This window comes from Helianthus annuus, chromosome 9 (assembly GCF_002127325.2).
Source record: "Helianthus annuus cultivar XRQ/B chromosome 9, HanXRQr2.0-SUNRISE, whole genome shotgun sequence".
Lineage (NCBI taxonomy): Eukaryota > Viridiplantae > Streptophyta > Magnoliopsida > Asterales > Asteraceae > Helianthus > Helianthus annuus.
Genome location: NC_035441.2, coordinates 181,127,217 through 181,151,074, shown reverse-complemented (window position 1 = coordinate 181,151,074; position 23,858 = coordinate 181,127,217). Strand labels below are relative to the sequence as shown.

Here is a 23,858-nt window from a genome sequence, read left to right as displayed (position 1 = left end):
AGGAATCACAGAAATAACATATCATAGGATGTCACAACTAGATCCTAAATTAAAAACAACAACCAGGGGTTCTGAAGGCCACTTAAAACTATATATATAAGAAGTTAATCACTTTCAAGTACTTCTTAATTAAAGCGATATTAACATTCGCAAATAAGTTATGCGAACTAATTTTTAAGATTTTTTTTAACGGCTAAATGTTACACTTTACAGGTATTGAACCCATGAGTCTACTTCTATTTAAACACCTAGAGGGTTTTCCCTCTACCACTAGTCCATATAATCTTTTGTCAATGTTTAAAGAGCATTTTGTCAAGGTCGTATAATCTTTTAAAGGGAAGTCAACGCGCAGGTAGTGCGATGTTGATAGTGTGTCATCAACTTTGGGCTTACCTTTAACTTTTTTTTTTTTTTGAAAAGAGAACTTCATTAAAAACACACCTCCGACCCAAACGGGCAAAAGGCTAAACAACACACACACCCCCGACCCAAACGGGCAAAGGGAAGAAAATTGTGCTCCAAGCTAAGTCGAAGACCATTCAATCAAGATGGTCCCAAAAGCTTCCTTAGCAGTGGGGCTTTGTCAAGGTCATATAATCTTTTAAAGGGAGCAAATCCCGTCATGTGTACGCCCCCTAAGCAGTGGGGGCTTTGTCCTCCAAAACATAAAAAGCGTGGGGTGACAGGCAAAGAGGCATGTTATTTTTTTAAATTAAATCATTTATTAGATCATTGATTGGTCAAACCCTACAAAACCACTCGGTCAAACCCCAAATATGCCCCCGCACCCATGAGAATTCCGTTGCCCAAAAGGGCAACGCCGCCCATATATCATCGTGGGGTGGTGTTTGGGACGTGAAAGGGCTTGCCCTCCCCTCTTCATGACCCACATCGTTCAGCCAAAACATATATAAAGTGTCATGATGTACAACTTTTACAATAAAAACATAGTGCTCAACTTGCTTTAGCTTAAAAGGTATGACTTATGCATATCAAAAAGCAAAGTCAAATAAGAAAAGTGTTCCTCTATGTCATAGACAAGCACATGCTCACTAATCGCTAATTTTTTTAAACGCTAGAATTATATAAACATCGAGAGAGAAATGATTACAATGTCAATAATGGTGTTGAAACTAATTAACCCATTTGATATTTAGTCTTTTTATTCCTATTAACATACCATACGAAAGAATAATTAAGAATATCGTGACAAATTTTGGTGGATATTTCCCGTTAAATCTAGGTATAGATACCTCATAACCAAAGCAAATAAAGTGTGCAACGACATGTGCTCAAACTTAATCCTAACCAAGGTAGACTCAAGGACATTCTATCAGCTCAACACCACATATCACTAGTCAAAGCCCCTATGTGTGGTTTACCATTTACCAAATTATTTGTACGTTCAATAGTTTGAGTTATTTGTGAGACTTATCATTCAAATAACATGTTTAGTTTGCATGCGTTATTTTATTATTCTTTAATAAATCCAAATACAAAAGATTAGTGAAAATTTATTTAAATAGGCATGTTGACTGAACATATTAGCAAATATAGGCATTGACTCTTTACATTTGTTGAAATAAGCATTGACTTTTCTAAGTGTGACCTACTAAAATAAGGAATTATCAAAGTATGGGCTATGGAGGTGTAGATGGTTCTAAGTATGGGCTATGAATGTGTCGAAATATTTGAGTGCGGGCTATGGAGGTGCAAACGATTAAGAGTGTGCGTTATGAAGGTGGCAAATAATCGGAGTGTGGGCTATGACGGGGTGTGCAATAACTAAACCGTTAACTGAAAACCGACTAAATTGAACCGAAATTAACCGAAAGTCGATTATCGGTTATTTCTTGTACCATTGGTTAACCGAAATTAATCGAACCGAACCATTTATATTTTCATATATTTCTAGCATTTATACCTACATTTCATGTATTTCATGTTTTCTACTTTCATTTCATGTATTTATACCTCCATTTCATCTATTTATACATCTATTTCATGTATTTATACCTCCATTACATGCATTTCTAAGCAAAAATCTTAGCCCTTGTTTGATTTGGTTATTAATCGAAATTAATCGAACCGAACCGAAAACCGACAAATTAACTTAACCGATTAACCGATGACTTCGATTACGGTTACGGTTAATGCTAATAACCGAACCAAATCAAACCAAACCATGCTAATTTGTCCTATGATTGATTATTTTGAATTGGCTACTTGAAAAATACAAAATAAATTGTTGTTTTGGATTGCCTAATTGAAAATTATAAAAAAAAAATCAATTCCTATTTTGCTAATATGTTTAGTCAAACGTATATCTATTCTCATGATTTCCCATAAAATTATCATATATGTAGTAGCAATCCAAATATATCTTGTCAATAAAGTAGCAAAGTTTGCAACTTACAACAATAATAATTTAAACTTAACACACAAGTAATAGACTTTTCAGAAAAACCAAAAACAATAACATATAAACTCTCATTTTCCCACATATTTAATACAACTTCAGTGTGAATTCAGCATCCAATATATCATAATCCATATAAACTCTGTAACAAACAATAAACATAAAAATGATGAACAAATAACAAATACACTTCAACAGACACAAACCCCATGAATTATGAAACAACCTTAAATCAATCAATCTTAAACACGCTTCATGAGCTCCTCAAATGTTTTCATAGCAGAAACAGGCAATCCAAGCAACACATTCACACTTTTCCTCTGCTCACCATGAGACAAGAACAATATCACTTCCTTTTCAGGTAACGCAACCGGACCCGACATAACCGGCTCCCCCCAACCGAAATCATTAGCGTGAAACGACAGCTTCGACCATGTTGTAATCAACAATGTGGACGATAATGACGGTCTAGCTCGGGTCACTTCAAAATAATCAATAGCAGATCTCATGTAACCGTCTGTAATCATTTTAACCGCGTCATGGACTAGTTTAACAGTAAAGGATAGCGGGTTTTCGATTTGTTCTCCCGCTGTGCATATAGCGTTGGTGAGAACAATGCCGTTGCCAGAGTATGCTTCTGGCAACGGCGGATTGAATTTAGCCCGTCCATCAACCGCGAACAGAAGTTTAGTCTTCTGTTCGGGTTTCATTTTCAACGATTCGGTTCTGGCTTTCCAGACGAAAGCTGATAGAGCTTCAAAAGTGGTGCAACTGGACATTGGTCCCTCTATGATGGCTTGGGCTTTTAGGTTTTCGAGATCTTCTGGCGAGAAACAGAATGATTTGTAGGATAATTCTTCTTTGTAGAGATCAGCAGTGTTTGATATGTCTTCGATCTCTAAGAATTCGTCGTGAGGAAATTCGACGATTGGAGGGTTTCGGGCCTTGAGAAGTGTCCGGTCGAGGAATGGAGGTTGTTTTAGCGGTAATCCTCTCGCGATTCGACTCCATGAATTGATGAATTCCATCGCGGCGATTCCGTCGAAGAGGTTGTGGTTCATGCCTAATCCAAGCACAAATCCTCCACATTTGAATTTTGTCACCTACCAAAGTTTAAATATTTTTAGCCAAATTACAAAGATCACGTTAAAGTGAAATTACACTAATTTTAACATTATTTTACTAATTTCGTGAAAAAAACGTTACAAGCGGCGGACGATTAATCATGCATCATGTGGTGGCGTTGATAGCCGGAAGACAAGGGTACATGCACTAATCGGCCTTTATCCCGATTGTTGCTGAGTGTTATGTGCCTTTTGTCCAAGACTTGATGCAAAACTACTATCGAGTCGGAGGTCTCACTAGAAGCAGTCTCTCTGTTTCTATGGGATAGGGGTAAGACTGTCTACATCTTACCCTCCTCAGACCCTGGTGGGATTTACTGAGTACGATAATGATGAGGAGCCAAATTACAAAGATCTATGTTTGATATTACAATATCTAATATCAGATTTTATATAAATTTTAGCCAAGGTTTTTAAATAGTGTCACCTGTATGTTTTAACCACAAGAGTGTGTTTAGTACAAAAACAATTTTTAGTAGAAAACTGTGGGAACTTTCTAATACTAAAATGCATTTGTGTGGTAAATAAAACATGAGTTAAAAAGAGAGTGGGTAACCTGAACAACAAGAGGAGGGATCTCAAGAATGTTTTTTGCACCAGGAATGTCATAAACTAATTTGCCAAGAGTGACTGGATCAGGCTTTGTATGATCACCAATATCTTTGATATTACAGTTAGCTTCGGCCTCAACAAAAACAGCGCCTTCATCGGTGCAATCCACAATTAGCTTCCCCTCGGGGCTAAGTGTCAACCTCCCCGCAGCGGGGTAGTAATGAACAAGAACCTTAGACAAAGCGTCTTTGATCACTTCAGCGGCTGTTTCGTTTCCTTTTTTCTCTGACTTGAAGCAATAAATTGTGCGTACTATAACCGCGATGTTTTGGTCCAGGTTGGATAGGAAATAGAGACCCTTTTCGGTTTTCTCATAGGGTTGCACAAGTGTTGGCTCTTCGGTCCTTGTGACAATGAGTTCGACCCCTTGGTTGTCGTTGTTGGTTTTCGTACTTCCCATTATAGCAAAGTTGATGATTTTGGAAATTAAGCCTGTTACATGTTAAACCATCAAAAGTTGTTAACAAAAAACAATATGTTATTAAATGTATGAACAAGTGAAGATAAGTGTGAGTTTGAGCATGCAAATGATCATACTACTACCACATGTGTGTTTCATGAGTGTGTACCTGATCAAATGGTTGAGAGCTTGAAATCAGGAATGGTATGTTCATTTGGAAGAAATCATGGATGTTATATAGAGTTGAAAGAGGAGATGGGAAGATGAACAACACAAAGTTTTGGTTAACAATAAAGTTGAAAATGACTTGTGATTGAAATTGAAGTTTTTCTTTTATTTACTAGTTTACTCTAATTAACATGATTAGATTATTTACTAGTTTACTCTAATTAACATGATTAGATAAGGTGGAGAAGACTTAAATTATTGCAACATTTAATTATTTATGTATCGAGTTTAAATATAAAATATTACAAAAATGTTTTTAAGATAATGTATATTAAGGTGGGTATGCAAAATTGGTTATGAAATTGTATTATATAGTTTTGCATGAAAATTCAGAAAATTTTGATTGGTTTTTATTGTGTTTTTTAAGATAATGCATATTAAGGTGAGTATCCAAAATTGGTTATGAATTGTGATGATTGTATTAAATAGTTTTGCATGAAAATTCAGAATATTTTGATTGGTTTTTATTTGCTTAAACTGGGCAAAAATGTTAAATTATTTTAACTTACAAGTTAGGGTAGTTTTTTTATGTAAAAAACTATTTAATGGCAAAAAGGGTTTAAGATATTTTAATTGCATTATATTGAAGAGGGTGGGTAGTCTACTACAAATTTGCGGTCGAGTGTATGGTTTGGTGGGGGTTGGCGTCCTATATTTGGTTGCTTGACAAACTTTCTCACCCAATATTTCGAAAAATAGAACGATGGACTCTAGTATATTTTATTTTATTATGAAAAAAAGTAAACGTATTAGATTAAGGAGTTATTTTATTTTGAAAGAAAACTAAAACGTATAAAATCAAAGAGTTATTTAAGTTTGGTGGTAGCACCATGTTCATATGAGGAAGGATCTAAACCTCTTTATTCACATGTTCGCCTAAAGAATGACCTTCAACTCGTTTGTTAAAAATTGCTAGCAATAATAGATTTTAATAATTACAACTATTATTTTAATAATTACAACTATTGTCCGTTGGCCGGCAACGGTCCTAACTTCAAAAGTTTCCACTGGTGGTCCCATCTTTTCACATATTGGCATTCAGTGGACCTTGACTAACAGAACCCTAACGCCATTAGCCTCCGGTCGCGGGAAAAACGTTTTTGGTCAGAAAAAAGTTCCTAAAGATCGATCTATGGTTACAAACAAGTTTGGGACGACAATTTTGAGTTTTCCGGCTAAAAAGTTGAGTTTTCCGGCCAAAAGAAGTTTTTACGGCGATCTTAATAATTTTGGGGTTTTTTTACTAGAAATGTTTCCTAAAGGTGTGTAATAAGGTTACAAAGAGGTTTGGGACGAAAAGATTGAGTTTTCCGGCCAAAAATGAGTTTTCCGGCCAAAAATGTTTTTCTGGCGACCGAAGAAAAACGGCGTTAGGGTTCTTTTACTCAAGGTTCATTGAAGGCTAATAATATATGAAAAGATGGGACCGCCAGTTGAAATTTTTTAAGTTAAGATTGTTGCCGACCAACAGTCAACAGTTGAGATTATTAAACTTTATTATTCCAAATTACCATTCTTCAACTAGAAAACATGAATATAGAGTAAATTACAAGTTTGAGTTGTTTTTTTTTTCAAACTTATTAAAACCCTAGATGGAGAACCGCCGCCGGACTCCAATCCCGGAAAACATTCAACGTCGGATTACCAAATTCTTCGTCAGCAATCTCCCGGAAAGATGTAGTGGTTCTGATTTGGCTGCTGAAGTTCGTGTGCACGGACATATTTTCGATCTTTATATTGCAAGAAAGAGGGATAAAGGAGGTTACAGATTTGGTTTTATTTCGATGCTTGATGTTAAAGACAAGGACGATCTATTGAAGAACCTTCGTAACATTCGCATGGGGGATTATAAACTGTGGTTTAGTGTCGCTCGGTTTGTTCTGGAAGACGGAGAGATTAGTAATAAAGATCCGGTAAAAAAGAAACTGGTTCCTAATATTACTAACAATCGTCAGGCCTTTGAAGATAACAGGAATGGTGGTGCATCATCGTTTGGTACAGGTGAACGTTCTTTTAAAGATATGCTTGTTGGTAAATCGATCAATATTGATAGTAATGTCAACGCGTTTTATGGGGTGCATGGGAGAGCTGTAATTGCAATAATGGTTGATGTTAACGCTTTGAAGAACATTAAGGTTACAGTTAGTGAGATTTGCCCGTTTCTAGAAAAAAATCAATATTTGGGAGGTTTAGATGTAATGCTAACTTTCGATATTCCGGAGAACGCTGTTGTGTTTCGAGATGTTGTTGTTTTGATGGTCGACAAGTTTTCTATGGTTAGTATATAGGAAGGACAAGCTTTTGGGTTTGAGAGGTTAGCATGGCTTAAAGTTCAAGGAATTCCGTTACGTTTATTAACGAATGAAGTCATTGATGAGGTTGGAAGTTTATTCGGTAAGGTGGTTCATCATGCTGATAGATCTGAATCAGACCTTGATTTATCCTATGAATATGTTGGAATTTTGTTGGGTGATGGGAAAAAGGGTGTCGGAGGAGATTGTTTTGAACTGGAAGGATATGAAATTTCGTGTGTGGGAGCCTTCGAGAATATAATTTGAAAGGTATGAAGTATACTTATACGACGAATAGAGGAGGCAAGTGTAAGATGAGTAGAATTGATCGGATGCTCATTTGTTGCAATGTTTTAATAAATGGCCAAATGCTTGTGTTCGCGCTCTAAATAGAGAATTATCTGATCACTCGCCCCTAATTCTGTCACTCGTTGATACCAATTTTGGACCAAAGACGTTTCGTTGTTTTGATTCTTGGCTTGATTAACCGGGCTGCGTTGAGATTATTACTTCGGTTTTAACTGGAAATAATATGGAGGGTACTTCGGAGCTCAATCTTAATAATAAACTAAAGATGTTGCGTAACAGATCAAAAGTGTGGTATAAAGCGTGTAAATGCAATGAAAAGGAAGAGGAAAAAAGACTTCGTAAAGAAATAGATGAGATCGAGAGGCTGATGGAACAGAAAGATTTAGAGGAGTCTGAATTATGGGTGTGGTCCGAGTGCAAAAAGAGTCTTGAAGAGATTGAGCTGTTTAGATCTCGTGACATTCGTCAAAAATCTCGGGTGAAATAGGCGGCTCTTGGGGATGAAAATACAGGTTTCTTCCATCGTACGGTGAATGGTAGAAAGGCTAGGAATGCTATTCCGGGCCTCCAAGTGAACGGGGAGTGGGTTTCTAAACCGACTTTGGTTAAGAAGGAGGTGTTACGATTTTTTATAGCTCACTTTAAAGAGGAATGTTGTTTTCGGCCGGATTTATTATGCTCGGGTATTAATATGGATGGGGATTGTGATTTTTTAACCGCAACTTTTTCTAAACAAGAGATTAAAGATGAGGTTTTTTATTGTGGTTCGAATAAGGCCCCGGGACCTGATGGTTTCAACTTCCGTTTTGTTAAACGGTATTGGAATCTTTTAGAGGATGATTCTTTTCGGATTTTGGTGGAGTTCCATGCGACAGGTATTATTAATACAGGTTGTGGCTCATCTTTTATTACTTTGATCCCGAAGGTTAAAACGCCTTTGGGTCTCAAAGATTATCGGCCCATTACACTTATTGGGATGATTAGTAAGGTTATTTCTAAAATCCTTGCTAACCGTCTTAAGAAGGTGTTACGGAACGTGATATCCGAGTCTCAATCGGCTTTCTTGTCAGATCGTTTTATTCTTGATGGTCCTCTCGTGGTTAGTGAATTAATGGAGTGGTTGAAAAAACGGAATAGAAAGGCATTTCTCTTAAAAATAGATTTCGAGAAGGCGTATGACAATGTCAATTGGAATTTTTTGATATCTATTATGGAGCAAATGGGTTTTCCATCGACGTGGTGCAACTGGATTAAAGGTATTCTTATATCCTCGCGGGCCGCAGTTTTAGTGAATAGCTCTCCGACATTTGAATTTAAAATTGAAAAAGGTCTCCGTCAAGGAGATCCACTTTCGCCTTTTTTATTCTTGATTGTCATGGAAGCTTTATCTTGGATGTTGAAAAAAGCTAAGGTGATTGGTGAGTTAAAGGGCATTAATTTTACGGATGATGAAGCCGACATTACCCACCTTTTCTACGCGGACGACGCTCTTATTTTAGGAGAGTGGTCTCGTGAGAATCTTCAGAGCACCGCCCGGATTCTTCGTGTTTTTTACTTATGCTCGGGTCTCAGGATTAACCTTCACAAGTCTAACTTGTATGGAGTTGGTACCCAAGACAATGAAGTTGATAACATGATGGAGGTGTTGGGGTGTAGACGAGGTGCTTTTCCGTTTGTTTATCTAGGGATTAAAGTGGGAGCTAAAATGTCTCGTATAAATAATTGGAACACGATGATTGATGTTCTTAAGGCTCGGCTTGTGTCATGGAAAGCGAAAACTTTATCTATAGGGAGTCGATTAATTCTTATAAAATCGGTTCTTGAAAACTTACCGATTTATTATTTTTCTCTCTATAAAGCCCCGGTTGCGGTTATTGATAGTATCAAAGCTATCATGAGACGTTTTTTATGGGCGGGTTCTAACCAAGAAAAAAAGATACCTTGGGTGGCTTGGGATGTGATAACAAGACCGAAGGATGAGGGTGAATTAGGTATGAATAAACTTCAAGATATTAACGACGCTCTTATTCTTAAATGGGCGTTTTAGCTAACGCACAATAATATTAAATTTTCTCTTTCCCATATTCATGATTAGAAGGAGATTCAAAGATACGTTTCAGTTAACGTTCAGTTTAGGTCCTTCATCATTCCATATAGTCGGGTTTAGTCGGAGGTTTCTCCCTCCACGTAGACGGGATTAGTTGAAGAATTGGACACGTGTCAGCACATAATTGGACGGAATTTTCGGGGTGTTACAATCATAAATTCTTAATTGTTGCATATGATTATATGACTCCACTAATTACTTAAGTCCATGTATAATGATATTTAAGTGGATACAGTACATGACATAAGATATACTTAAGTGCGGTATAAAATGATTGTTTTGAGTTAAATATGATTTCCTTAACTGGAAACATCATTACATTAGTTTGCAAATTTGTTTTTTTTTTAATCATATCAAATATTAAATGAGAAAATACAAAGAATATTTAGGTCATATGTTGTGATGAGGGGATCTGACATAAGTGGTAAAGGGATTTACGAGGTGGTATGAAAGGTTACAACGGACTGGTGGTAAGTTAATTGGCGAGAGAGTAAAATAGGAACGTTGATTGTTCGTGGTAGAAATGTAGGTGGTTTGCGATGTTCCACAAGGTTGTGTTTTAAGTGTTAGGGTGGTGAGTAAAAAGGAGAATCTTGGTGGTAGATTGATGGTAGAGCCACCTTCTTTGATAGTCAGCGACGTTTTGTAAAGTTGTTTAACACAATGAATGAAGGGATATGCGTGGTGCGAGAGGGGGGGGGGGGAGTGGTGAGCGATATTAGATGTCTGAGATTGATAACTGATATTGTTACGAGGAAGTTCATAGTTTTTTTTTTAACGTCAACTAGTAAAAAACCGAAGTATACTTATGACTCATGAGTGAACAACGTGGACCATAAATGTAATTTGAAAAGAAAGAGCAAAACCCACACTATGACATTTCCACATGATCATTCATGTAATTTAGGTGGGGGGGATAACTAGAGATAACGTTTCGCCTAACACATGTCGAAATAAAAAGCCCAAGCAAACCCTTGAAAGTTCAAACCCCGTGACACCACAAAGAAAAAAGCCCGAGTTCACGACTCGGCTGACTCAATTTTTATAACGAAGACTCACTCGCTGCAATCCATCCAAGATGGAGAAGCCCTCAAACCACCAATTTTTAAAACCATTCATTCCCGCCGTCGATCACCGCTTCGAATTCGAACTCTACACCATCCCCACCGCCTCCGGTAAGTCCCAATTACTCTCTCATCTTACAAACCCTAACCCTAGCTTAATTCTTTACAATTTCTGTATCTATAGGTTGGTTTTCATGGGATAACATTCACGACATCGAGAAAACCTCATTACCAGAGTTTTTCGACGGTACCTCCTTCACTCGAAACCCTAGGGTTTACAAGGAGTATCGAGATTTTATCATCTCCAAGTATCGCGAAGATCCTTCTAGAAGGTTAACGTTTTCCGAAGTTAGGAAATCGTTAGTTGGAGATGTGAGTTATCTTATGAAGGTGTTTGTGTTTCTGGAGAAGTGGGGGTTGATTAATTTCGGTGCGGTTAAAGAGGGGGGTGACTGTGATTTGGGGAGGGAGGATGAAGGTAGGTGGAAGGTTAAGGTTGAGGAAGGGCCTCCTCATGGAGTTAGGGTTGTTGCGGGTCCGAATTCGTTGAAGCCAGTTTCGGTGCCGCTTGGTGTGAGTGGTGGTGATAGTGGATCTCATGTTGGAGTGGGAGAGAGTGGGTTTAAAACGCCGCCGTTGGCTTCGCATTCGGATGTTTACCAGGAGTTGATTGAGTTGGTGTGTGCGAGTTGCAAGCAGCGGTGTGAATCTGGGCGTTACGAGGATGCGAAGGTAATTTATTAGTTTTGTACTTTTGTGTTGCTTGCATTGTCGTTGGGATTTATGGTCGTAGGACTAGTTTTAGTATGTGTTTATTTTGTCGGACTGATTGATTGCAGATTTTTAATAGGGTAGTGTTGTAGATATTAGATACACAGGGTGACATGTCATATCGGCCGAACAACATGGGGGAAATGAAATGGTCATGCGAGCCGTTGACTTTGTCAATGGTGTACGCTGTCACGTTAGTCATGTTTTTTTTGTCATTATACCACAGCATTGATGTATGATTGACGACGCCACCTAATACGACCCGTATAGAACATTATGGTTTGTATGATGCGCCAGTGGCTGTAAACGAGTCGAGCCGAGTCGAGCCAGGGTGGGGTCGAGCTCAAGCTCGAAATTAATTCAGGAGGCTAAACTTGGCTCGAGCTTTACGTCGGAGTTAAACGAGCCTAAGAACGAGCCAACGAGCCGAGCCATGGGCCGAGCCGAGCTTAGCTCGAGCTGGGCTTGGTTACAAAATAAGCCAGCTTGGTTCACGTCATCTCAAATTGAGTTTTTTAGCTAGTTTTTCTCGAGCTTCTTTCGAGCGAGCTACGAGTCGCGAGCTTTATGAACAGCGGCCAGTCTAACACGTCATATGACCCTTCATGACTATTTTCTTCTTGTCATGTGGCCCATATGACACGTCAATGATGTGTGGATAACGTGTCAGTGGTGTTTGTTTAGCTTTACCTTGGTAATGTTCATAGAGGTTCAACCTGTTATTGCAGTTGGACGTTGTAGAAGTTGTTAAATGCGTGTGTGATCTGCGTTATTTTTTGCCATATGTGATTCAGAAATCATCGTTATCTGTTATATTACTGTCATTTGAAATAAGGCATTTCTGACTTTATGTAATTGCAGTTGGAAGTTCTAGAAGTTCTTAACTGCGCGTGCAATCTGTGTTATTTTTTTTGCCATATCTGAGTCAGAAAACATCATTTATGTGATATTACTGTTTTAACTAAGACTATGGGGTATGGAGCGGGGGTTGGGGCGTGGGTTGGAGAGAAGCGCCCAAGTCACCACCCCGGGTGGGCTTGGGTTTGGGCGTGGCCCCTTGGGCGGGAGCTAAGGCCGGGCGTGGGGCATGCTAGCGATCCTATGTGGGCGGCTCTTATTGGCTTGTTGGCTAGGGCATAGTAATACACCTGGCCAAGCCACGCCGGGCTAGCCACGCCCCACCATACCCCACGGACACGTCACTCACCAGCGGGGGAGCTCGAACTCCACGTGTCAACCCATGCCCCAAAATCCCGCCCCACCATACCCCATGGTCTAAGGCATTTACCTTTTGAAGTTTGAATCTTGACTTCATCATACTGGAAGTGTGGCAGTCAGTCACTTTTGTGTCAGTGTACCACATCATACGGCCTGTATGATTTGACGGTGCCAACTAATACGGCCTGTATGAAACATTTTGGCCCGTATGATGTGCTAGTCGAACACGTCATACAACCCTGCATGACCATTGTCTCCCTGTCACGTGGCCCATATGACACGTCAGTGATGTGTGGATTACGTGTCATTGGTGTTTTTTTTAGCTTCACCCTTTTAATTTTGTTCATAGATGTTCAATCTGTAGTTGCAGTTGATCTGTGTTTTTTTCTATATCTGAAAACATCGTTATCTGTTATATTAATGTCATTAATGTAATTGCTATATCTGAAAACATCGTCATCTGTTATATACTTATATTACTATCATCTAATTTGACTGTATCAGGACGGGTGTTACATCATTTGTACCAAGTGTTTCAAAAATGAATCCTATGGAAATAACAAATCTGCAGATGATTACAAGTTTATCGACCACACTTCCGACAACAGGGCCCCTGTTGCTTCATGGACCGAATCAGAAACGTTACTTCTTTTAGAATCCGTGTTAAAGCATGGAGATGACTGGGAACTTGTAGCTCAAAGTGTGCAAACAAAGAGTAAACAAGATTGTATTTCAAAACTTCTACAATTGCCTTTTGGACACCTTATGTTGAGGTCAACAGATAATACCCCTGCAAACAATGGGAAACAAGTACCTCCAGTGCCTCAAGAGATTAAAGACACCGGAAGTCAACATGTTGAAATCGGAAACAAAAGTCAAAATGTTGAAGCTGAAAACAAAAGTCAACATGTTGAAACTGAAAACAAAAGTCGAGATGTTGAAACTGAAAGCAAAAGTCAACATGTTGAAACTGAAAACAAAAGTCAACATGTTGAAACTGAAAGCAAAAGTCGAGATGTTGAAACCGAAAACAACAGTCGAGATGTTGAAACTGAAAACAAAAGTCAACATGTTGAAATTGAAAACAAAAGTCAACATGTTGAAACTGAAAACAAAAGTCAACATGTTGAAACTGAAAACAAAAGTCAACAGAATGGTGATGCGGATATCGAAGGGCCCCCTTTGAAGAGAATATGCATTGCGCCAGTTACAGATTCCAGCGACCCAAAAATGGATCAGGTGGCGGTTACGTGTTCATAAGTCTTATGTTAATTAAATATTTGGATGCTATGCAGTTATTATCGGCAGTATATCGGTTATCGGTCCCCATGTCAAATATCGGTCAAAATATCCATACTGATATTATCGTCGGCGATATTGACCGATGTAACCGATATATCACTTAATTGTTAGCGTTAAATTGCTATATATATAAATTCTGCATGATAATATAACCGATATATCACTGAGTTGTTCGCGTTAAATTGCTATATAAATAAATTCTGCATGATATTAAAATTACCGATATCCCACCGAGATAACCTATGTCTCAAATATCAGTCCTTGACTGATATCCGATATTTTACCGCATTAACTACATAGTTTGGATGTGCGGAAATCTTTTTCTGGATTGAATGTTAAAACTGTTGATTTCTTTGCAGACAGATAAAGAAGATGAGCACGTAACACCTTCTGTACCGATTACTGAAGAAATTAGAGAAAAAGATGGTGAAATTTGCGAGTTTAAGAACCGGAAACATCTTCCTAACATCAGTAATTCATTGATGCAGCAGGTACATCATTGTGACTAAAAATTAATCTGAAAGTGGATAATGTATTGTGTTAAAATTGATAACTTTTACTTTTACATATCAGTCAAATAGTCAATTACTCATCAAAAAAGCGTACGGCTTTTTTTGTCTTTTCCTGTTTGTTAGGTTGCTCATATCTCTGCTATGGTTGGTCCACATGTCACTGCTTCTGCAGCTGAGGCTGCTATCATAGCCCTTTGCGACGAAAATGAAATTCCAAGGGAAATATTTGACAGCGAAGAAAATGCAAACGAGCTCTCACTTTCCGCAAAAACTTTCGAGTCCGAGAGGTTATCCATTTTTTACCTCTCTTTCTGGTTTGTTATATGGTGCAAACGAGCCGAGCCGAGCCCAGCTCGACCAGGCTCGAGCTCAAGCTCGATTAACTTATGAGAGCTCGAGCTCGGCTCATTTCGAGCTTTGTTTTCAAAGCTGGAGCTCAGCTCGTTGGTAGTTTTTCAAGCTCGGGCTCGGCTTGTTTATTGTTTTTTAATTAGTACATTAAATAAATATAATATGAATAATAGACTCATTTAGGCTCGCGAACTTGATAAGTGAAGCTCGGGCTCGTTTACTAAACAAGCTTATTTTTAGGTTCAGGCTTGGCTCGTAAACAAGTTTAAATAAGCTTGGCTCGGTTCGTTTACTAGAAAACTTTAAGGGGTAAATGTTATTATATAATAACGAAAATCTTATATTATACTAAGGCTCGATAAGGCTCGACGAGGCTGACGAGCTTCACATGCCAGGCTTGAGCTCGGGCTCAATAAATAAACGAGCTTTATTTTAGGCTCATGCTTGCCTCGGGCTTGATAAGGCTTGGCTTGTTTCGAGCCGCTCCGCTCGTTTGCACCCCTAGCAGTTAGGTCAACTTAGGCTTACCTTATTAGAATTAACAATCACATTTTTTATTGCTTTCAGGACCGCTCAAGACAATGGTTTAGAGATGGATGCAAGGCCCAGCGAGTCAGGTCTTGCTGATTATGTTGTATCAAGAGACGCTCATTCGTTATTGCTTTCATACAAGGAATATTAACAGTATAATTTGTTTAATGTTTTGACAGAAAAGGGGGTAATTCCTTTACCTTTACGAATGAGAGCTGCAAGTGCAACAGCTCTTGGTGCTGCTGCTGCACATGCCAAATTATTAGCGGTTCAAGAAGATAGAGAAATCGAACGCCTAGTGTCGTCTGTAATTAATACACAGGTGAGCTCCATTTTCTTATATGATAATAAATAATGTTGTGGTTTGTTTGTTAAATGACACGGGTGCTGATTTTATATTAAAATAGCTGAAAAAGTTGCAATATAAGATGGTGTTATTGAAGGAGGCGGAGATGATGATGGAAAAAGAGTATAGTGAGATTGTGGAAGTTGAAGATTCACTTCTAATGGAGCGAATGGATGTTGTTCAGAAGGTGATTGATAGACGGAAGGACATGACGACGGTGAAGCCCCAAGAACAGATTATACTCTAAATCATCATCATCATCAAGTTTAGATTAGTTGTTTATTAGTCATTTCTAACTATCAAATCTGTAAGAAAATGTAGAATCTGTATGAACAGTAATTTATTTTTGAACACAGCTAAGATTAGTTGGCTGATTTTAATCATGGATTCATGGGTGTTGATGAAAAAAACCAGTTTCAAACTGGTTTTCTAGATTGGTTGGTTCTTGGTCAAATCCGTTTTAGTTTGAAACTGGTTCGGTTCCTCCCGGCTTGGTTGGTCTTTTAGACCAGTTTTTGTTCAGTTTCGTTGCACGCATTTTTATAACCGTTTTGATTAAAAAACATAAAATACGAGTTTTATTATTATTTTTTATAGTTTTTGAACTATTTTAGGATAAAGATAACAAGTTTTTTTATTATAGTTCTCTTTTGAAATTTCAATAAAACCAAATAACTGGACAGGTTTGAAACTTGTTTTTCTGGGTTGGTTTCCGAACCAGTTTTGGTTCGGTCTTTTGTCTGGAGAGGTGAAACCGGTGTGGATATCGAACCTAACTGGTTAGTGTGATTTCAGTTCTGAACCGGTTTGGTACTTGAAAATTGGTTTTAACTTTTGCTTGTGTATAAGGGAGGTGGGGGCGCTACGTGATGGTCCGTGGTGGCTGGGTGACCACGCGTGGAACATCGCCGCCACTCATGGTGACCACGCGTGGTGGTGACAACGCATTGTGGTGACCATGCGTGTTGAAAGTTACTGTTGAGGAGGAAATTGTTGGGTGTGATTGGGTGTGGTGAGTGATGTACACCTCCACTAAAATCCATCACTAGTGATGGAGTCATGGAACCAAGTTCGATGATGTGACGGAAAAAGATTGAGTGTGGTAAGTAATGGAAAGTGAAGCACCCCCACCCCTAATTGTTTTCTCTTATGTTAAAAAAGCACAAACTAGAAACAAATGCTACGTAATAGATCATATTTAGTTATCTACTTTACTAATCGTGTATTGTCAAGAGAACATCAATCATACCCAAGAATCATGCACAAAACATCTAATTTATGCAAGTTTGAATGAGTTGAGACTAGTAGTTCGCGTGATTACATTTCTACCTTTTTGAGGTCAATCTCATTGACATCGGCTTAAAAACATTTTCGTTTATTCGAAAGCATATTATCAAGTCATTGGCTAGAAAATTAAAGTATTTGGACTATTGATTAGCCTTCAATAGTATTTATACTACAAAAACTTTATGAGGGAATAGTGCCAGGCTGCTGACTGTCCTTCCTCATTAGCGCATATAAATTACGATTTTACCCCCAGTTTAAAATTACAAATTCGTCCTCTGCTTAAAATTACGATTTTGCCCTGGTTCAAAATTATAGTATTGCCATCACTTTAGCTATTTACAAATTACGATTTTTCCTCAAACTCAAAATTACAATTTTGCCTTCGTTTCAAAATTACAGTATTGCCACTGTTTTAGTTTTTTTAGCTAAACTACAAAAGTGTTTTGTTTTAATTGGTTGACTCCATTTAATTTTTATTTGTGTCAGGCAGTTGCTTAATAGTCGCTCACTGGTCCTGAAAAGTTACAGTTTTGCCCCAAGCTCTAAATTGAGTAAACTGCCATTTTGGTCCCTGACGTTTGGTCATTTTTGCCACTTTAGTCCAAATTTGAAATCTTTTGCATCTGGGTCCCTGTGGTTTCACTTTTATTGTCATTTTGGTCCAAAAATGAAATCAGGTCTTATTTCTCAAATTAAATCCTGGTATTTTGTCTTTTTCTTTAGGGGCAAAATGGTCATTTTTTTATTTTATTTAAAGCTTTAAAAAAAATAACAAACGTCCTTGTACGACTTAATCTATCCACATCATATCATTGTTGCAAATTAAAGTTCTAGGGTTCTTCCAATTCCTTTGCTATATGATCCTCCGATCACAATTCATCACACTTTCTTTCCCATACAATTCTTCATTCACAGATTCGTCTCAATCTCACAACAGATCGACAGATTTTAGCTGTATACGCTTCCAGTTCATCTTATAAACCCTAAGTTTTATCCAATTTAGGGTTCCATAATCAACCTCGATGATCACTTCAGTTTCAAAGAACAAAAAAAGAGATGGAGAAGCAGGCGAATAAGGTCTCACTCTGTGAAAAATGGACAAAACATAAACATCTGTGTTCAATTCAATAATCACAAAAGCTAAACAAAGTCGGCGGCTGGGTAAAAAAAGGGCACGAACATGGGAAAGGAACATTCGCATTCATCGAACTGAATGATGGATCATGTCCGGCTAACCTGCAACTTATAATACACTCCGATGTGGGGCCCTTAGGGCAGTTTACTCCGATCGGCACGTGCCTGCACATGGAAGGTGTGCTTTAGATGCCGCTGGAAGATAAGCAGGGTAAGCAGGCGATTGAGATGAAAGTGGTGAAGGTGTTGGATGTTGGTAGTGTGGACCCCTGCGTTGTGCCACCGGAGGACGCCGGAAAACTGAATCTGCCCGCTCCTCACTTACACATTGGTTTTGACGAAGATGGTTGGAGGCGGCGGTGGTGGTTGATGGTTGAAGAGAAAAAGTGGGGGTTGTGGTGGGTGGTGGTTAACAGAAAAGGAGTGGAGAAGAAAAAGGGTGGGGGCCACTCAATTAATAACTAGTTTAATACCCGTCCGGTGGACGGGTTACGTTGACATTGTAACAAACAAAACAAAGATAATCTATATTAAGTGGACAATCGAGTAGAGCTAGTTCCCAACCCTACGTAACTGCTGATTTGGATTTAGACCTGAAAACACAATGAGAAGATAAAATTCTAAGGGGGTTCGGGGCGTCTTCGGGGGATGAAATCGGGGAAGGGTTTTGCCGAAATGGGGGGTACCGCCATTAAGGCGGGGGATGAAATCGGGGAGGCAGTTGGGGGTGGAGGCACCGAAGAGAGGGGGAGGAGAGAGAGAGGAGAGAGGGAGAGGGGACCAATCAATGCTTTTTTTTTTTTTTTAAAAAAAAAAAAAAAAACAATTCACCTAAGAGGGGAGTGCCGCCATCAATTTAGGGTGTTAGGGGAGTTTAAGAGGGGAGTTGACGTGGCACACGAGTATTGGTTTGGCGTAAGAGAGGGGACTCACCTATTAGGTGAGCACCCCCTTCACCCTAAGATGAGCATCACTATAAGGGTGCCATGAAACTTTTTAAGTAGCCCGTACGGCAGTGTTCGTTTTGAGGTAGAGATCTGACATTCTAACCCAACATAGATCTACATGCAAATCAGTAGAATAAAAGTGCTTTCAAAAGGGGAGTAGTAATGTCAGACAAATAAAAGTGCTTTCATATTTTATTAAATACATACAACAGCACTATCATTTGATGAAGAACTCCCATATTTTATTACATACATAATGCATAACCCACTTGATCCTAAGTGGTGTTTTTTTAATGGATAGCGTGTTCAAGGAACAAAAAAGAACATGGAATACACTTTCGACCACAAAGCACAAATTAAATTGTCCAAATATGGATCATTTGGCATACCAGATCAGTTAGCTCATGAAGTGCAGCATCCATCCATGTATATATTTAAATTTCGTCTTTTGAATACAAAGTCTACGTGGCTGTGATGACCACCGACCTGTTTAAAACAAAATGCAGTCTTAAATCACCAAAATAGGGACCAGTAACCATTTTACATTTTCCAATATGCACCAATTATTATCTTGAATGAGTATGTCAAACAAAACTCTTACCTTGAACCCCATGTGGCATCACCATAACAACCAGCATCTCCTGTTGCAAACCATGCCTGGATTATTTTTTACAAATACATATGAGTCACCTTCAAAAGCTAGTGACATGATCATATTTTACATGGCGTTCTACTTGATGTGGTATATAATAGTCTTCTAACTTTGACCCATTCACTTATGGAAGTGTAAATTCAAGCTATATTTCATCTCAAACGGGTCAAACACGTAAAAATATAACTTAAAACGAAATGTGCCAAATAGTAATTATTTGCAAAGAAAATTTAATAAATTTACACATAAAAAGCGTTCGGTTAGACCTGACCTGTAACAAAAAGTTGCACCTTCTGGCCTTGTCAGTCCTGCCCATTTTACTACCTCTTATATATTGTGAAAAAGGACAGCATAGAAACTTACCTGATGGTAACGTACAGCGTGTTGGTGTTGCAATCGGGAAAGGTTACAGGACCCATCTAATCCACAAAAAAACCAGTTTCGACCCTTCAATGCAAAGAAAGTCTTAGATAATTCTATTAAAAGTTAAAAATATTACACTAATAATAGTTTCTGTAATCGCATGTCAACTCACCCGATCCAACATGCTTGGACCCACCCTAAAAATAGTATCCGTTTTAACAGGTTACGCGACCCAACCAACCCCCATGATGCCACCTTAGACCGTGTATAATATAAAAAAACATTATATGGCAACCTATTACAGTGGTACTATAATACTATCAGACCTTTTTTCTAGAACCCGTACCTTAAAAAATTTTAGAGTTTTATAATTAAAGGACAACAAAAACATGGCGTTGTTAGTTCTTTAACACCACCTGATCTTGTTGATATTCTCCTCAATTTCCAAGCTTTTTAGATAGTCAAACCGAAGATACAAGCACCAACAGTAGAATTAATTCACATGAAACGAACCACAAGGAATCTAATTTTGTTACAAGAAAAAGATGGAGATAATGCATACCTTTGGCTCATGACTTTGGAATTCGGTTATATAATGAAATTCAGGGTGTGGGCTGTGGGAACATTCCATTCCTTCTAAAACTCTTCTATAACACCACATCCTATTCTGGGTTTTAAAAAGTGCGCCTGACGCGCGAGGCGCAAGCCTTGGCGCCTTTAATAGCCCGAGGCGCGCTTCTTACAAGAAGCACCAAAAAGTAACAACAGTACAACACATGTCAGTGTTTGAGAAAAGTTGACTAAAAAGTCAACATGAATATAGAATGGAGAGATTTGGTCATACTAGGAGAAGTGCGGAGATCATAAGAGTAAAGAACTTTTTGTAGTTCTTCTTGCCTATACAGTTATTCAGCCACTGCAAAATAATCATAATAACGTGTCAAATGTCTGCTTCAAAAGTAGACAGTGTTCATAGAGTTGTAATTCATAATTCTTACATACCCTGCAATGATGATCAAATCGATCGACACATTTGTCACAAACTCTACAGTCTACAATGCTTGTTGTACTTAAAACCTGCAGCAAACCGATCATGTACATATATTTAGAGTCGTAATTCTTGATTCTTGACAAGATTTCTTGACACGACACGAACGTAACCTGGTTTTGGGTTGACATTTCTAACCCGTTTAATAAAAAGGCCGTGTTCGAATTGACCTATTTAACGATTTTAATTAAAATGGGCCTACCCATGTCAACATGTTTTAAAATTATAATAAAAGAATATACTTAATAAGGTCAACCCTTTAACCCATTTGACACGTTTAGATAAATGAGTTAAACGGGTCATGTTAAGGTTACACGATTTCAAGTATGTCCAGGTTAGGGCTGATTTCTTTGACACGGATAAATATACGGTCGTGTTCGGGTTCATTGATTCAACCCGCCTTTAAAAAAAATTGAAGAATTTATGCTAATTTTTGAAATTTACTGTATGATTAATTTTTTATCTCTTTTTACAGCAAGAAATTTACCTCAACTTCACACAAACTACAGTAAAACATGCCATCTTCACTTGTCTGAAGCTCCGTAGATTCATCATTCGAACTCGAGCAACCGCACATCCAAGCACAAGGAACCAAAGCCACAAACCAACACGGTTTCGCCATGCTCTTTACAGTTTCCGACACATTATCATCCGTTCTCGAATCCAGATTCTTCACGTTCTTGACCGACTGTTTACTTCCAACACTTGCAGCATTTGCATCTTGATTGTTATATGTTGCTGGTACTTCAATGGTCAACTTTTCTCAACATACAATTTTTATTATTGCCCATTCTTTTTCTCGGTTGCCAAATTCAAAAGTAAACATATTATTTAAAATCAGATCAAACATCCCAGGCACATAACCATCAGATTCATCCAAAAAGTAATCATATTTGAACAAAGAGGTCTATAAAGTGAAATAATCCTAATCCAGCTTTGATAATATTTGAACAGGCAGGTCTACAAATATCTTGATAAAGGGAAATAATCCAACTTTGTGTAGCTTTAATCTATTGATTATCTAACTACATTATCATAGTTTCTGAGTCTTCACATCAAAATCATACAATAGCATATCCCAATATCAAACATAAGTACCTTCTATCATCAAAAATAGAAGTAAAACACACCCGCCTCGTATTTCAGTAAAATTTTCAAATCCCAAGAACAAACAACTTACAAAAAAAATAAAATATTACATGGAAAAAATATTGGTTACCTTATAACAGTTGAAGTGGATGCTCTACCTGCAAAATTGAGAGAAAGAGGGCAAAATTACATTTTTTTTTTGGGCGAAATCATCGGATTTCAATATATTATAAAAACAGAGATGATTTCATATTCTTATGTTCCCCTTAATACAAAACTGATTTTGGACTAATCTCAACCATTAGATCATTCTAAAATAAATTCCTGACCATTTAAAATCAAAATTTGCTTCTAGGAGCAGAGGTTAAGAGGGCAAAATTAGGGTTTGAATATAGTTTGAATAGAAAACCAAATCAGAGAGCAAGAGAGGGATAGATTCACCTATGTGCTGCCACCTGCTACCAATCGAATAAACTAATTTCATGCTAACGAAATTGTTGCTGAAGAAGATGATAGTGATGGCTAAAACAACATACATACAAGGACAATAGCAAGATTATTCCCTAATCAACTGTATATGCAATCAAAGTATACCTTAATGTCCCTAATTTCTCGAAGAGTCAGCTCTCGAATCTTGCTCTTCCTCTTCTGCGTCTGGAGAACCAGAGTGTTGGATGTATGGTTTCTATAAGAAAAGTGTACCGCAATTTTGGGTAGTGGGGGTTGATAGAACTGCACTTGGAAACTGTTTTATAACCTCTTGAGTCAAATTCTACCGATTATAAGATTTCTAATTAACAGATAATCAAAAGGAATGAAAAACAAAGTTAAAACGAACCTCGAATTGGGTTGCACAGATAATCCAAAACACGTTTGATTGAAGCGTTCACCTGATACTTTCCAGCAATGGAGTACGATTTATGGAGGAGCGTTCACCTGCTGAAAACCCCAAACAAAATTTGGGCCACCCTCCATCATGTAATATATGTTTTAGAATGAAGAAAAAAGTGAGGGTGGCCCTCCATCATAATCCACCCTCCAAAATTTGGGCCACCCTCCATCGTTGCTTGATTTCACATCCGTCTCTTCTTTTATGTTAAATGCATTGTGATCACATGGAGAACCTTCTAATTTCACCAATTTAGATGTGAGTTCGAGAAGGAAGAAAAAAAAATTAGGGCTTTGTGTAAGAAATAAGAGTGAGGATGAAGGTGATTGAACACAATTTTTGCTACAAAAGGAAGGATTATGATAAGCGTAGGTTGCATATGCAGTTTTCAGCGAGGTGGGAGGAAGATATGGGGGGCGATAACTACCTGTAACTGGTTGGGAAACATTTGTAGGAGTGATTTGTGGAGAACATGGTCAGGAAAACATGGAGCTTAGGAAACTGTAGTGTGAACTGCCATTACAGCAGTTAAAAATGTGAGTTTAAATGGTCAGGATTTAATTTCAGCAAGATCCAATGGTAGAGATTCATTTGAAAGGTGGTTAGACTTAATGGGTTCCATATATATATATAATTTATTAAAATAATACTTGTAATGACCAAATTACCCCTGAGGAAAAAGAGAAAACATCAAGATTTAATTTGAGAAATTTGAGCTGATTTCACTTTTGGACCAAAATGACAACAAAACTGAAATCACGTGGATCCAGATACAAAAGGTTTAAAATTTAGATTAAAATGGTAAAACTGTCCAACCTCAGGGACCAAAATGGCAGTTTACTCCTCTGAATTATAGTCTAGCCG

General features: G+C 38.0%; 3 protein-coding genes across 18 annotated transcripts; 1 reads left to right on the top strand and 2 right to left on the bottom strand.

The window, feature by feature from the left end:
* Window positions 1–2,462: 2,462 nt before the first annotated feature.
* Window positions 2,463–4,859, bottom strand: LOC110879942 (omega-hydroxypalmitate O-feruloyl transferase). Its single transcript, XM_022128493.2, has 3 exons — window positions 4,725–4,859; window positions 4,100–4,587; window positions 2,463–3,522 (listed from the first exon to the last, which is right to left on the bottom strand). Exons 2-3 carry the CDS (start codon window positions 4,553–4,555, stop codon window positions 2,662–2,664), a joined length of 1,317 nt encoding a protein of 438 aa, XP_021984185.1. The 5' UTR covers window positions 4,556–4,587; window positions 4,725–4,859; the 3' UTR covers window positions 2,463–2,661.
* Window positions 4,860–10,452: 5,593 nt separating this feature from the next.
* On the top strand, window positions 10,453–15,972 carry LOC110879941 (SWI/SNF complex subunit SWI3A). Its single transcript, XM_022128492.2, has 8 exons — window positions 10,453–10,665; window positions 10,739–11,286; window positions 13,048–13,782; window positions 14,205–14,336; window positions 14,481–14,644; window positions 15,276–15,325; window positions 15,419–15,561; window positions 15,647–15,972. Exons 1-8 carry the CDS (start codon window positions 10,569–10,571, stop codon window positions 15,830–15,832), a joined length of 2,055 nt encoding a protein of 684 aa, XP_021984184.1. The 5' UTR covers window positions 10,453–10,568; the 3' UTR covers window positions 15,833–15,972.
* Window positions 15,973–19,118: 3,146 nt separating this feature from the next.
* LOC110879939 lies at window positions 19,119–23,517 on the bottom strand. Of its 16 annotated transcripts, none has more exons than XR_004868091.1 (9): window positions 22,944–23,515; window positions 22,700–22,850; window positions 22,547–22,627; window positions 22,236–22,263; window positions 21,504–21,773; window positions 20,971–21,045; window positions 20,531–20,884; window positions 19,555–20,052; window positions 19,119–19,439 (listed from the first exon to the last, which is right to left on the bottom strand). XR_004868091.1 is itself a non-coding variant. In XM_035977950.1 (7 exons), exons 4-7 carry the CDS (start codon window positions 21,636–21,638, stop codon window positions 19,351–19,353), a joined length of 336 nt encoding a protein of 111 aa, XP_035833843.1. In that variant the 5' UTR covers window positions 21,639–21,773; window positions 22,236–22,263; window positions 22,547–22,850; window positions 22,944–23,516; the 3' UTR covers window positions 19,119–19,350. The 16 variants fall into 16 exon arrangements, 1 of the variants encoding a protein (XP_035833843.1); XR_004868092.1 differs by having other exon boundaries at window positions 22,547–22,605; XR_004868097.1 differs by having other exon boundaries at window positions 19,555–19,610; window positions 19,877–20,052; window positions 22,236–22,850; window positions 22,944–23,517.
* Between the last annotated feature and the right edge of the window lie 341 nt (window positions 23,518–23,858).

Bases quoted from the DNA above. Each gene is read 5' to 3' on its own strand.
- LOC110879942 (XM_022128493.2), bottom strand. From the start codon at position 4,555: ATGGGAAGTACGAAAACCAACAACGACAACCAAGGGGTCGAACTCATT. The intron at 3,523-4,099 runs GTTACCCACTCT...AAACTTTGGTAG, and splicing joins TCCCTCCTCTTGTTGTTCAG to GTGACAAAATTCAAATGTGG.
- LOC110879941 (XM_022128492.2), top strand. From the start codon at position 10,569: ATGGAGAAGCCCTCAAACCACCAATTTTTAAAACCATTCATTCCCGCC. The intron at 10,666-10,738 runs GTAAGTCCCAAT...CTGTATCTATAG, and splicing joins CACCATCCCCACCGCCTCCG to GTTGGTTTTCATGGGATAAC. The intron at 14,337-14,480 runs GTACATCATTGT...CCTGTTTGTTAG, and splicing joins GTAATTCATTGATGCAGCAG to GTTGCTCATATCTCTGCTAT.
- LOC110879939 (XM_035977950.1), bottom strand. From the start codon at position 21,638: ATGGCGAAACCGTGTTGGTTTGTGGCTTTGGTTCCTTGTGCTTGGATG. The intron at 20,025-21,503 runs GTAAATTTCTTG...TTTGTGGATTAG, and splicing joins GTAGTTTGTGTGAAGTTGAG to ATGGGTCCTGTAACCTTTCC. The intron at 19,440-19,554 runs GTAAGAGTTTTG...TGTTTTAAACAG, and splicing joins GATGCCACATGGGGTTCAAG to GTCGGTGGTCATCACAGCCA.